Here is a 12,357-nt window from a genome sequence, read left to right on the forward strand (position 1 = left end):
GGGCGGGGCCTGATGTGCGAGTTAGTAACGGAAAATTGGAGGCCAGCGTACTTCACACCAGGGCTGAGGACCCGGGGACTCGGGTTTCTGTATCATTTATTTATTAATTTAGTTTATTGCCCAATCTCAATCAGACTGGCGGGTCATCTTGCTGTCCAGCGGAGGCGAGATTCCCCAATGGAGGGCTCTCTAAGTGGGGGTCCTTCCCTGCATCATTGGGGATCTGGGGTGGAGACTGTTGCAAGGAGCTGTCATGTGCAACAGTTTTTAATCTCCTTTCCGGACTCCAATGCCAGATGTGATGTTTGCGGCCTTGAGGAGTCCATGGGCCGTGTATATATTCAGTGTACGAGGTTGCAGCCCCTGTATAGTTACCTGAAGGGGCTGCTCCTCAACTCTTGGTTACACTTTAGCCCCACGCTCCTAATCTTTGGCCGCCCGGTGCGGAGGGGGGTGGGTAAGTCGGAGGATCTTCTCCTGGTCTTGTTCTTGGGCCTGGCGAAAACAGCAATTTGTAGGTCCAGGATGGGCGGGGCCCATGGGGGAGGTTACTCTGGCTGCCTGCCTCTCTCCCGTGGTCTTGTCCCTGCCTGGGTGGCCCTGGAGAGGGAGCAGGCGGTGGCCACCGGTTCACTTGATACCTTCCCCGACCGGTGGGCACGGAAAGTATCAAGAGGCGATAATCGATCCTCACAATCACATTGTGATTTAATTATTAATTGTGTGTGTGTCACAAATACATTTCTTCTATTTTGATACAAAAGCTCTACTAGACATGTTAAACTACTAGTTATTTAATCAGGGCTGCAGCTGCTGAAAGGTTGACTGTACTGAGGTTTGTGGCCAGAGCTGGCAGACGTGTTGTTCTGAAGTCTGATGTCTCACACCTGAAGAGTCTGTTTATGTCGTGTTGTAATGACCTTTTTCTGTTGCCTGGTGTCAGAAATAGAAATCAAAGGGAGATGATGCCCCACTCTGTTAATCAACTCTTTGACACATTCCCATGCATTTCCTTTATTAATTTACAAAGATCACAACTCCATTAGTGAACAATGGATTGCCAGTCTGCCACTTTTTAGTGAGGCTTGAAAGGATTCGCTGTGAAGCGACACCTGCCCATCTGTCTGTGTGTCACTGTGTTTGGATTGTGTTAGACAACAGTCCTAATATGTCACCTACATACATTACAATTTTTGAAATGTTAGATTGCACTTAGAAGAAGTTGAGTTTGAATCTGACAATTCTGAAATTGGGAGCTGTTAATGATTTCTGTTTTTCACATAACTATATAGTGATGTGATCAGTCAAAGCAAATTAAAAGATGGTGCTATTTACTGAACACAACGGAATAATTCTACAAGGATGTTATCACAGTCTTCCTCAGTATTAACTACACCCCCCAATTTAGCGTCATCTGCAAATTTTGAAATTGTACTTCTGATTCCCGAGTCCAAATCATTCATGTAAATGGTGAACAACAGTGGTGCCAGCACCGATCCCCGTGGAACACCATTTCCCACCTTCCGCCCATCTGAGTAAATACCTTTAACTCATCCCGTCACTGTAACTGGACTTGTCTCCATTCCCGTGCCGAGGGGATTGCTGTACCAGACGGGAGGGGCAATACTTGGGGACTCTCGATTCTCCACCAATTCCCATTCCCCTTCTTTCTGGTGGATAATGGAGGTGCCACTGTGTGTAATGTGCAAGTCAGTAAGAATTGTCAGCGAGGATTAATCAGCACTTTCTAATTGGAGATGTTAATCAGCGGAACCTTTCAGACACTGAATTGTAGATTTTGTACCAAAGATCAATTTAGGATTGAAGTAAAAGTTCATAATTTTACTGTAAAATAATTCAGCGACTCTCATCAGAAATTAAGGGGAAAGATCAGACAGCGGTTCTTAAACGGACACTGCAGCCCCGATAAGTCAATCAGCTATATATCCAGAATATTAAACTCCAGCCCAGTTATAGGGGTTATTAACATCAGCAGAAACAATCCCCAACTGTCAGAATGAATATGGTACAGTCCTGGATGTGATTAAGAGCACAATCCAAACACTGCAGTCACATGTGAACTCGCTGGTGTGTCAGCAAGTTGGATGAACGATTAAATCCCTTCTCACACACGGAGAAGGTGAACGGCCTCTCCCCAGTGTGAATTCGTTGGTGTGTCAGCAGGTTGGATGATTGATTAAATCCCTTCCCACACTCGGAGCAGGTGAACGGCCTCTCCTCAATGTGAATTCGCTGGTGTGTCAGCAGGTTAGATGATCGATTAAATCCCTTCTCACACACGGAGCAGGTGAATGGCCTCTCCCCAGTGTGAACTCGCTGGTGTGTCAGCAGTGTGGATGACTGATTAAATCCCTTCCCACACATTGAGCAGGTGAATGGCCTCTCCACGGTGTGAACTTGCTGGTGTATTAGCAGGTGGGATGACCGAGTGAACCCCTTCCCACACACGGAGCAGGGGAACGGCCTCTCCCTAGCGTGAACTCGCTGGTGCAGAATGCGGTTGGATGACTGCTTGAACCTCTTCCCACAGTGAGTGCAGCTGAATGGTCTCTCGTCAGTGTGAACTCGCTGATGTGTCTGCAGAATGCACAAGCGAGTGAATCCCTTCCCACACATGGAGCAAGTGAACGGTCTCTTCCCAGTGTGACTGCATTGATGAGTTTCCAGCTGGGACGGGTAATGGAATCCCTTCCCACAGTCCCCACATTTCCACGGTTTCTCCATGATGCGGGTGTCCTTGTGTCTGTCCAGGTTCGATGATCAGTTGAAGCCTCGTCCACACACAGGACACATGTACGGTTTCTCCCCGCTGTGAACGGTGTGATGTTTTTTCAGGCTGTGTAACTGGTTGAAGCTCTTTCCACAGTCAGTGCACTGGAACACTCTCACTCGGGTGTGTGTGTCTTGGTGCTTTTCCAGTCACACTGATGTTTGAAATCTTTTCCCACAGACAGGACAGACAAACATTTCTCCTTCCACATTCAAAGGCCGATGATATTCAGGTCCTGATGAATGCAGTGACTCTGCCAGATCTCGCTGTGATGCTTGGTTTGAGTTTGCGGTGTGTAAATGCTGCCCTTCTCACAGCCTGTAAAAGGAGTTTACAAAAGCCATCACTGTGAGTCCAGGATAGAAATTGACAAGATTCTCTCCTCCTGGTTCCTGGCCAAGGGGGCTGCGCATGCGCCCTGCTGCCTCCCTGAGCCTCTCAAGATGGCGGCCGTTAACCCGGGCCTGTCACCGGGAGAAAGCCCTGCAGCTGCTGCCCCGCTCGGGGCAAATGCCCGGCCCGGAGGCTCTTGTTCGGGGCCTGAGGTCCACCCCCGGTGTGTGTGAAGCGGATAATGTTGAGTGTTTTAATAATGGGGCCTGGGGCCGCACCCGGGGTGTGTGCAGCACGTGTCCCCCCGGGGTTTATTTTTTTTTATGTATAACAAACTTTATTTACAGCCAAGTTAAAACATACTGATCTTTTAATCATTTTTTCTTTCTGTAATATAGTACATCTAAAGCAACATGAATCCAACAATCAGCCAAGAAGCTTCTTGGGCTGAAATATAAATTATTCAAAAGCCCAGAAAGAGTCCAAAAGAACACAAAACATAAGCATTCTATTTTTGTAAAAGTATCAATACTTTGTAGTACAGCACTTTCAAAAAGACTGACATGCCATAGTAACATAGAAGATAGGAGCAGGAGTAGGCCATTCGGCCCCTCGAGCCTGCTCCGCCATTCAATGAGATCATGGCTGATTATCCAAATTCAGTACCCTGTCCCTGCCTCCTCTCCATATCCCTTGATCCCTTTAGCCTTAAGAAATATATCTAACTCCTTCTTGAATATATTTAATGAATTGGCCTCCACTGCCTTCTGTGGTAGAGAATTCCACAGGTTCACCACTCTCTGGGTGAAGAAATTCCTCCTCATCTCTGTCCTAAATGGCTTACCCCTTATCCTTAGACTGTGACCCCTGGTTCTGGACTCCCCGGCCATCGGGAGCATCCTTCCAGCATCTAGTCTGCCCAGTCCTGTTAGAATTTTATAAGTTTCAATGAGATCCCCTCTCATTCTTCTAAACTCCAGCGAGTATAAGCCCAATCGTCCCAATCTCTCCTCATACGTCATTCCTGCCATCCCAGGTATCGGTCTGGTGAATCTTCGCTCCATGGCAAGAACATCTTTCCTCAGATAAGGCGACCAAAACTGCACACAATACTCAAGATGTGGTCTCACCAAGGCCCTGTACAACTGCAGCATGACATCCTTTGTCCTGTACTCGACCCCTCTCGCTACGAAGGCCAACATACCATTTGCCTTCTTAACCACCTGCTGCACCTGCATGCTTACCTTCAGCGACTGCTGCACAAGGACACCCAGGTCTCGTTGCACTTCCCCTTCTCCCAATCTATTGCCGTTCAGATAATAATCTGCCTTCCTGTTTTTGACACCAAAGTGGATAACCTCGCATTTATCCACATTATATTGCATCTGCCATGCTTCTGCCCAATCACCCAACCTGTCCAAATCATACTGGAGTTTCTCGGCATCCTCCTCACAGCACACACGCCCACCCAGCTTTGTGTCGTCTGCAAACTTGGAGATATTACATCTAGTTCCCTTGTCTAGATCATTAATATATATTGTGAATAGCTGGGGTCCAAGGACCGATCCCTGCGGTACCCCACTAGTCACTGCCTGCCACTCAGAAAAGACCCGTTTATTCTGGGCCTGATAATCTACATCCTAGGGTACTTAAGGAAGTGGCCCTAGAAATAGTTGATGCTTTGCTGATCACCTTCCAGCATTCGATGGAATCTGGAACAGTACCCATGGATTGAAGGGTAGCTAATGTTACCCCACTATTCAAAAAAGGTGGTAGAGAGAAAACGGGGAATTACAGACCGGTAAGCCTGACATCGGTAGTGGGGAAAATGCTAGAGTCCATTATAAAAGATGTAATAGCAGAGCACTTGGAAAACAGTGACAGGATCGGACAAAGTCAACATGGATTTACAAAAGGTAAATCGTGCTTGACTAATCTACTGGAATTTTTTGAGGAAGTAACTGGTAAAATAGATAAGGGAGAACCAGTGGATGTGGTGTATTTGGACTTTCAGAAGGCTTTCGATAAGGTCCCACATAAGAGATTAGCGTGTAAAGTTAAGGCACATGGGATTGGGGGCAAGGTATTGATTTGGATAGAGAACTGGTTGGCAGATAGAAAGCAAAGAGTTGGAATAAACGGGTCTTTTTCCGAGTGGCAGGCAGTGACTCGTGGGGTACCGCAGGGATCGGTCCTTGGGCCCCAGCTATTCACAATATATGTTAATGACCTAGACAAGGGAACTAGATGTAATATCTCCAAATTTGCAGATGACACAAAGCTGGGTGGGCGTGTGTGCTGTGAGGAGGATGCTGAGAAACTCCAGGATGATTTGGGCAGGTTGAGTGATTGGGCAATAGCATGGCAGATGCAATATAATGTGGATAAATGCGAGGTTATCCACTTTGGTGGCAAAAACAGGAAGGCAGATTATTATCTGAATGGCAATAGATTGGGAGAAGGGGAAGTGCAACAAGACCTGGGTGTCCTTGCGCACCAGTCGCTGAAGGTAAGCATGCAGGTGCAGCAGGCGGTTAAGAAGGCAAATGGCATGTTGGCCTTCGTAGCGAGAGCGTTCAGGTACAGGAACAAGGATGTCTTGCAGTTATACAGGGCCTTGGTGAGACCACATCTTGAGTATTGTGTGCAGTTTTGGTCGCCTTATCTGAGGAAGGATGTTCTTGCCATGGAAGGAATTCAGCGAAGATTCTCCAGGCTGATACCTGGGATGGCAGGAATGACGTATGAGGAGAGATTGGGTCGACTGGCCTTGTACTCGCTGGAGTTTAGAAGAATGAGAGCGGATCTCATTGAAACGTATAAAATTTTGACAGGACTGGACAGACTAGATGCTGGAAGGATGTTCCCGATGGTCGGGGAGTCCAGAACCAGGGGTCACAGTCTAAGGATAAGGGGTAGGCCATTTAGGACAGAGATGAGGAGGAATTTCTTCACCCAGAGAGTGGTGAACCTGTGGAATTCTCGACCACAGAAGGCAGTAGAGGCCAATACATTAAATAAATTCGAGAAGGAGTTGGATATATTTCTTAAGGCTAAAGGGATCAAGGGGTATGGGGAGAAAGCAGGGACCAGGTACTGAATTTGGATGATCAGCCATGATCGCATTGAATGGCGGAGCAGGCTCGAGGGCTGCATGGCCTACTCCTGCTCCTATCTTCTATGTTTCTATTCCAACTCTTTGCTTTCTGTCTGCCAACCAGTTCTCTATCCAAGTCAATACCTTGCTCCCAATCCCATGTGCCTTAACTTTACACGCTAATCCCTTATGCAGGACCTTATCGAAAACCTTTTGAAAGTCCAAATACACCACATCCACTGGTTCTCCCTTATCTATTTTACCAGTTACATCCTCAAAAAATTCCAGTAGATTAGTCAAGCACGATTAACCTTTTGTTAATCCATGTTGACTTTGTCCGATCCTGTCACTGTTTTCCAAGTGCTCTGCTATTACATCTTTTATAATGGACTCCAGCATTTTCCCCACTGCCGATGTCAGGCTTACCGGTCTGTAATTCCCCATTGTCTCTCTACCACCTTTTTTGAATAGTGGGGTTACATTAGCTACCCTCCAATCCATGGGTACTGTTCCAGATTCCATCGAATGTTGGAAGATGATCAGCAAAGCATCAACTATTTCCAGGGCCACTTCCTTAAGTACCCTAGGATGTACATTATCAGGCCCTGGGGATTTATCGGCCTTCAATCCCATCAATTTCCCGAACACCATTTCCCTACAAATACTGATTTCTTTCAGTTCCTCCCTTTCATCAGACCCTATATTCCCCGACATCTCTGGGAGGTTATTTGTGTCCTCCTTTGTGAAGACAGAACCAAAGTATGTATTTAATTGGTCTTCCATTTCTTTGTTTCCCATTATAAATTCCCCGGATTCTGACTGCAAGGGACCTAAGTTTGGCTTTACCAATCTTTTTCTCTTCACATATCAATAAAAGCTTTTACAGTCAGTTTTTATGTTCCCTGCAAGCTTACTCTCATACTCTATTTCCCCCCTCTTAATTAATCCCTTTGTCCTCCATTGCTGAATCCTAAACTGCTCCCAATCCTCAGGTTTACTGCTTTTTCTGGCCAATTTATATGTCTTCTCCTTGGATCTTATGCTATCCCTAATTTCCCTTGTTACCCACGGTTGAGTCACCTTTTTTGATTTATTTTTATGCCAAACAGGGATGAACAAATTCTGTAGTTCATCCATGCGATCTTTGAATGTTTGCCATTGCCTGTCCACCGTTAACCCTTTGAGTGACATTCCCCAATCAATCCTACCCAACTTGTGCCTCATACCATCATAGTTTCCTTTATTTAAATTCAGCACCCTAGTCTCTGATTCAACAACTTCACTCTCCATCTTAATGAAGAATTTTATCATATTATGATCGCTCCGCCCCAAGGGGCCTCGCACAACAAGATTGCTAATCAATCCTTTCTCATTACATAATACGCAGTCTAAGATGGCCTGATCTCTAGTTGGTTCCTCGACATATTGGTCCAGGAAACCATCCCGCAACCACTCCAGGAATTCCTCCTCCACAGTATTGGTACTAATCTATCTATCTATCTATCTATCTTATATATATATATAAAAGGATACATCTGTCTGTCTGTCTGTCTGTCTGTTTGTCTATCTGTCTATCTGTCCTTCGGTGTGTCTGTCCGGCTATACACTCTAAAGTTATAGAGCGTACCTACACGTGTGTTACATCAAAAGAAAGCTTACGATTCCGGAACGGTCATAAGCGTATTTACGTTTTGGCAAGACAAAAATTGCGCCCGCGGTATCCAAAAAACGTTCAAAATTCCGCTCATTAGCATCCCATTATCTGCTCATTAGCATAGAGTGACATTAAGGTTGACCAATCGTACGGTCGAGCGAGCCGACGGTCGACCAATCGCTGCATGGCGGGGGCAGGTTTGTCGCACGTGCGGGCGGGCCCTCCTAGAGTCGAGTGACAGGACGATTGACCAATCCTATGCTTCGGTGACAGGACGATTGACCAATCGGTGCGTGTGTGGGCGGGCCTTATCGTTCTGAACCGAGGTGAGTGGCCGCCATCTTGATTCCAAACTGTTCATTTCTTTTTCCCGCTTTCTGTGTGTTTCTTTTCAAATCTACATTACCAGCAAAAAAAAAGTTGCTTTTAAAACACAAATTGTTTTTTAAAAAAAATAATTAATTTGTAAATCTTTTCTCTAACCTCTATAATTTTCCTACCTTTCACTGTTTTTCCAGGCCCGGGGCCTAGGCTTCTCCAACTGCCAGCAGCGCAACTCCAGTCCCAGGCTCCCGGCCTAGACAGGGAGCAACACTGGCAGAGGGAAGAGGGTTTGCTGCCTCAGCTCCATTCCCGGGGTCGGTAGGTGGGGAGGCTTCATAAGCAACTGGGGTAGGTCGCAAGCCCCGAATAATAATCTGAAGATCCTGTGTTTGCAGCTGAGGGAATTTCTTCTGCTGACAGCCCCAGGTTAACGGCAGCCATCTTTGTCAAGGAGGGTGAAAAGTTTCAGTGCGACGCCATTTTGATTCAGTGTGTAACAGAGTGCATGCGTGGCCATCTTAGTACAGGAACATAGAGTGGGTGGGGCTTCAGTGCTCCCAATCGGGTCCTGGTGACCGGGACAGACAATTCACTGTGTGGGCGGGGCCTAATCTTTCCAACTGAAAAGCAAGCGGCGGCCATTGTTTGTGATACAACACACTGACAGGTGAGGACCCCTTTTTTAATAAAAAGATTGGTGAGGTTGTAAAGTGTATGTTATAGAAAGATTTACCAAAAATGTTTTATAAGTACTTTAAGTTTCATGTTTCAAGGTATTAAAAGGTAGGCTGGGCCATGTCAGTGCAGGGGCCCGAGGCCGAGGCCTAGGCTTCTCCAACGGCCAGCAGTGCAACTCCAGTCCCAGGCTTCTGGCCCAGACAGGGACCAACACTGGCAGAGGGGAGAGGGTCTGCTGGCTCCCACCCTCCCTTCCCCCCTCCTTCCCCCACACCCCCTTCCCCCCCACCCCTTTCCCCCCTCCCTTTCCGCCCCTCCCCTCCCTCTCCCCCCTCCCTTTCCACCCCCCCACACCCCCTTCCCCCCCACACCCCCTTCCCCCCCACACCCCTCCCACCTCCCCTTCCCCCCACAACACCGCTTCCCCCCCACATCCCCTCACACCCCTCCCACCTCCCCCTTCCCTCCCCACCCCCCCTTTCCCCCATCCACACTTTCCCCCACCCCTTCCCTTCCCCTACCCCCACCCCCCCTTCCCCCACCCCCCTTCCCCCTCCCCCACCCCCTCTTCCCCTTCCCCCTCCCCCACCCCTTCCCTCCCCTCCCACCCCCTTCCCTTCCCCCCTCCTTCCCTTCCCCCTTCCTTCCCTTCCCCCCCACCCCACCTTCCCCCTCTTCCTTCCCTTCCCCCCACCCCCTTCCCCCTCCCACCCCCCCTCCCCCCCACCCCTTTCTCCCCCAACCCCCCCACCCACCCCTTTCTCCCCCAACCCCCCACCCACCCCTTTCTCCCCCACCCACCCCTTTCTCCCACCACACCCTCCCACCCCCGCCTACCCCACCCTTCTCCCCCACCCACCCCACCCCTTTCTCCCCCACCCTCTCTGTCTCTCTCTCCCCCCTCTGCCTCTCTCTCCCTCTCTCTCATTCCCTCTCTCCCTCCTTTGCTCTCTGTCTCTCCCCTTCCCTCTCTCTCCTTCCCCCTCTCTCTCCTTCCCTCTCTCTCTCCCTCCCTCTCTCTCTCTCCTTCCCTCACTCTCCTTCCCTCTCTCTCTCTCTCCTTCCCTCTCTCTCTCTTTCCTTCCCTCTCTCTCTCTTTCCTTCCCTCTCTCTCTTCCCCCCGTCGCTCTCTCTCTTCCCCCCGTTGCTCTCTCTTCCCCCCGTCGCTCTCTCTCTTCCCCCCGCCGCTCTCTCTCTTCCCCCCCATCGCTCTCTCTCTCTTCCCCCCCGTCGCTCTCTCTTTTCCCCCCCATCGCTCTCTCTCTTCCCCCCCATCGCTCTCTCTCTTCCCCCCCATTGCTCTCTCTCTTCCCCCCCCGTCGCTCTCTCTCTTCCCCTCAGTCGCTCTCTCTCTCTCTTCCAACAACAACATGCCCTCGAAAAAGCCTCGGCCCTGCCGGGCACTCCAGCTAGTCTATATATAAAAGTGGTACTTCTGTCTGTCTGTCCTTCTGTCTGTACGGCTATATACTCTCAAGTTATAGAGCGTACCTACACGTGTGTTACATCGAAAGAAAGCTTACCATTCCGGAACGGTCATAGGCGTATTTACTTTTTGATCGGACAAAAATTGTTCGCACATTATACAAAAAACCTTCAAAATTCCACTCATTATCATTGATTGACGTCAAGGTCGACCAATCCTGTGCCGTCATGATTGACCAATCCTACAGTTTAGTCACCTGATGGTTGACCAATTGGCGTGTGTGTGGGCGGGACTAATCGTTTTCATCTCAGGGATCTGTCAGCCATTATACAGCAGCCAGGGCAGCTCAAAACTTTCGTAATCCAGGTCAGTTTCTTTTTAAAAAAAAATAAGATTTACCAAAAATGTTTTATAAGTACTTTAACTTTCATCTTTGAAGGTATTAAAAGCTAAAAATGTTTAGCTTAAAAAACAATGCAAAACGGGCCTTGGCTTCTCCAACTGCCGACAGCCCAAATCCAGTCCCAGGCTTCCGGCCCACACATCCACCAGGCCCAAAAAAGGCCTGGAAACTGCCGACAAACCAAATCCAGTCCCAGGCTCCCGGCCCACACATCGATCAGCCCCAAAAAAGCCTTCGCAATGCGGGGCTCTCCTGCTAGTATATATAAAACGATATGTCTGTCTGTCTCTCTGTCTGTCCGGCTATACAATCAAAAGTTATAGAGCGTACCTACACGTGTGTTATATCAAAAAAAAGCTCATCATAAGGGGACTCTTGTAGGTGTATTTACTTTTTGGTCGGACAAAAATTCTTCACACATTATACAAAAAACCTTCAAAATTCCACTCATTATCCACTCATTAGCATTGACTGACGTCAAGGTTGACCAATCCTGTGCCGTGATGATTGACCAATCCTACAGTTCAGTCACCTGATGGTTGACCAATCGGTGTGTGCGTGGGCGGGACTAATCGTTTTCATCTCAGGGATCTGTCAGCCATTATACAGCAGCCAGGGCAGCTCAAAACTTTCATAATCCAGGTCAGTTTCTTTTTTATAAAAAATAAGATTTACCAAAAATGTTTTATAAGTACTTTAACTTTCATCTTTGAAGGTATTAAAAGCTAGAAATGTTTAGGTTAAAAAACAGTGCAAAACGGGCCTAGGCTTCTCCAACTGCCGACAGCCCAAATTCAGTCCCAGGCTTCCGGCCCACACATCCACCAGGCCCAAAAAAGCCCTGGAAACTGCCGACAACCCAAATCCAGTCGCAGGCTCCCGGCCCACACATCGACCAGGCCCCAATAGGCCCTCACAACGTGCGGCTCCCCTGCTAGTTTGGTTATATTTGTCTCAGCAAAGAAACAATCAACTGATTTCCCTTTCCTTGATTACATGCAACTCAGTATTTCAGTTAGCAATGGTTTATCAAATACAGAAAATAAAATGTTGATAATTTATGCCCGCTCCCCGAGTTCGGGGTGTGAGCAGCCCGCGTCCCCCCGGGGTTCATGAACTTGCTCCCTGAGCTCGGGGTGTGAGCAGCCCGCGTCCCCCCGGGGTTCATGAACCCGCTCCCTGAGCTTGGGGTGTGAGCAGCCCGCGTCCCCCCAGGGTTCATGAACCCGCTCCCTGAGCTTGGGGTGTGAGCGGCCCGCGTCCCCCCAGGGTTCATGAACCCGCTCCCTGAGCTTGGGGTGTGAGCAGCCCGCGTCCCCCCGGGGTTCATGAACCCGCTCCCTGAGCTTGGGGTGTGAGCGGCCCGCGTCCCCCCAGGGTTCATGAACCCGCTCCCTGAGCTTGGGGTGTGAGCGGCCCGCGTCCCCCCAGGGTTTATGAACCCGCTCCCTGAGCTCTCTCACCTGATGTGTCAGCGGCTGCTGCCAAGGTCCGCGCATGCTCAGCTCACACTGCCCGGGTGATTGACGGGAGCTCTGGACCAATAGGAAGAGCGGGGCGGGGCCTGGAGGACCGAGCGGGTGGCGGGTTCTCCAACGGAATGTGTGAGGGGCGGGGCTTTGCCTTTGAACCAGAACAAGAGATGGTGAAC

The 12,357-nt window shown here is 49.0% G+C and overlaps 1 protein-coding gene across 1 annotated transcript in view; it reads right to left on the minus strand.

Moving 5' to 3' along the window:
- Nucleotides 1–2,070: 2,070 nt before the first annotated feature.
- LOC147119336 (uncharacterized) overlaps nucleotides 2,071–12,357 on the minus strand; it is a 29,582-nt gene continuing 19,295 nt past the window's right edge. Inside the window, exon 2 of the mRNA XM_085984077.1 lies at nucleotides 2,071–2,625. Within this exon, the coding sequence (XP_085840203.1) occupies nucleotides 2,071–2,625 (555 nt within the window). The remainder of the gene's footprint in view (nucleotides 2,626–12,357) is intronic.

Source organism: Somniosus microcephalus, chromosome 4, assembly GCF_052327205.1.
Source record: "Somniosus microcephalus isolate GS21.2 chromosome 4, FLI_Smic_1.0, whole genome shotgun sequence".
In the NCBI taxonomy this organism is placed as follows: Eukaryota; Metazoa; Chordata; class Chondrichthyes; order Squaliformes; family Somniosidae; genus Somniosus; species Somniosus microcephalus.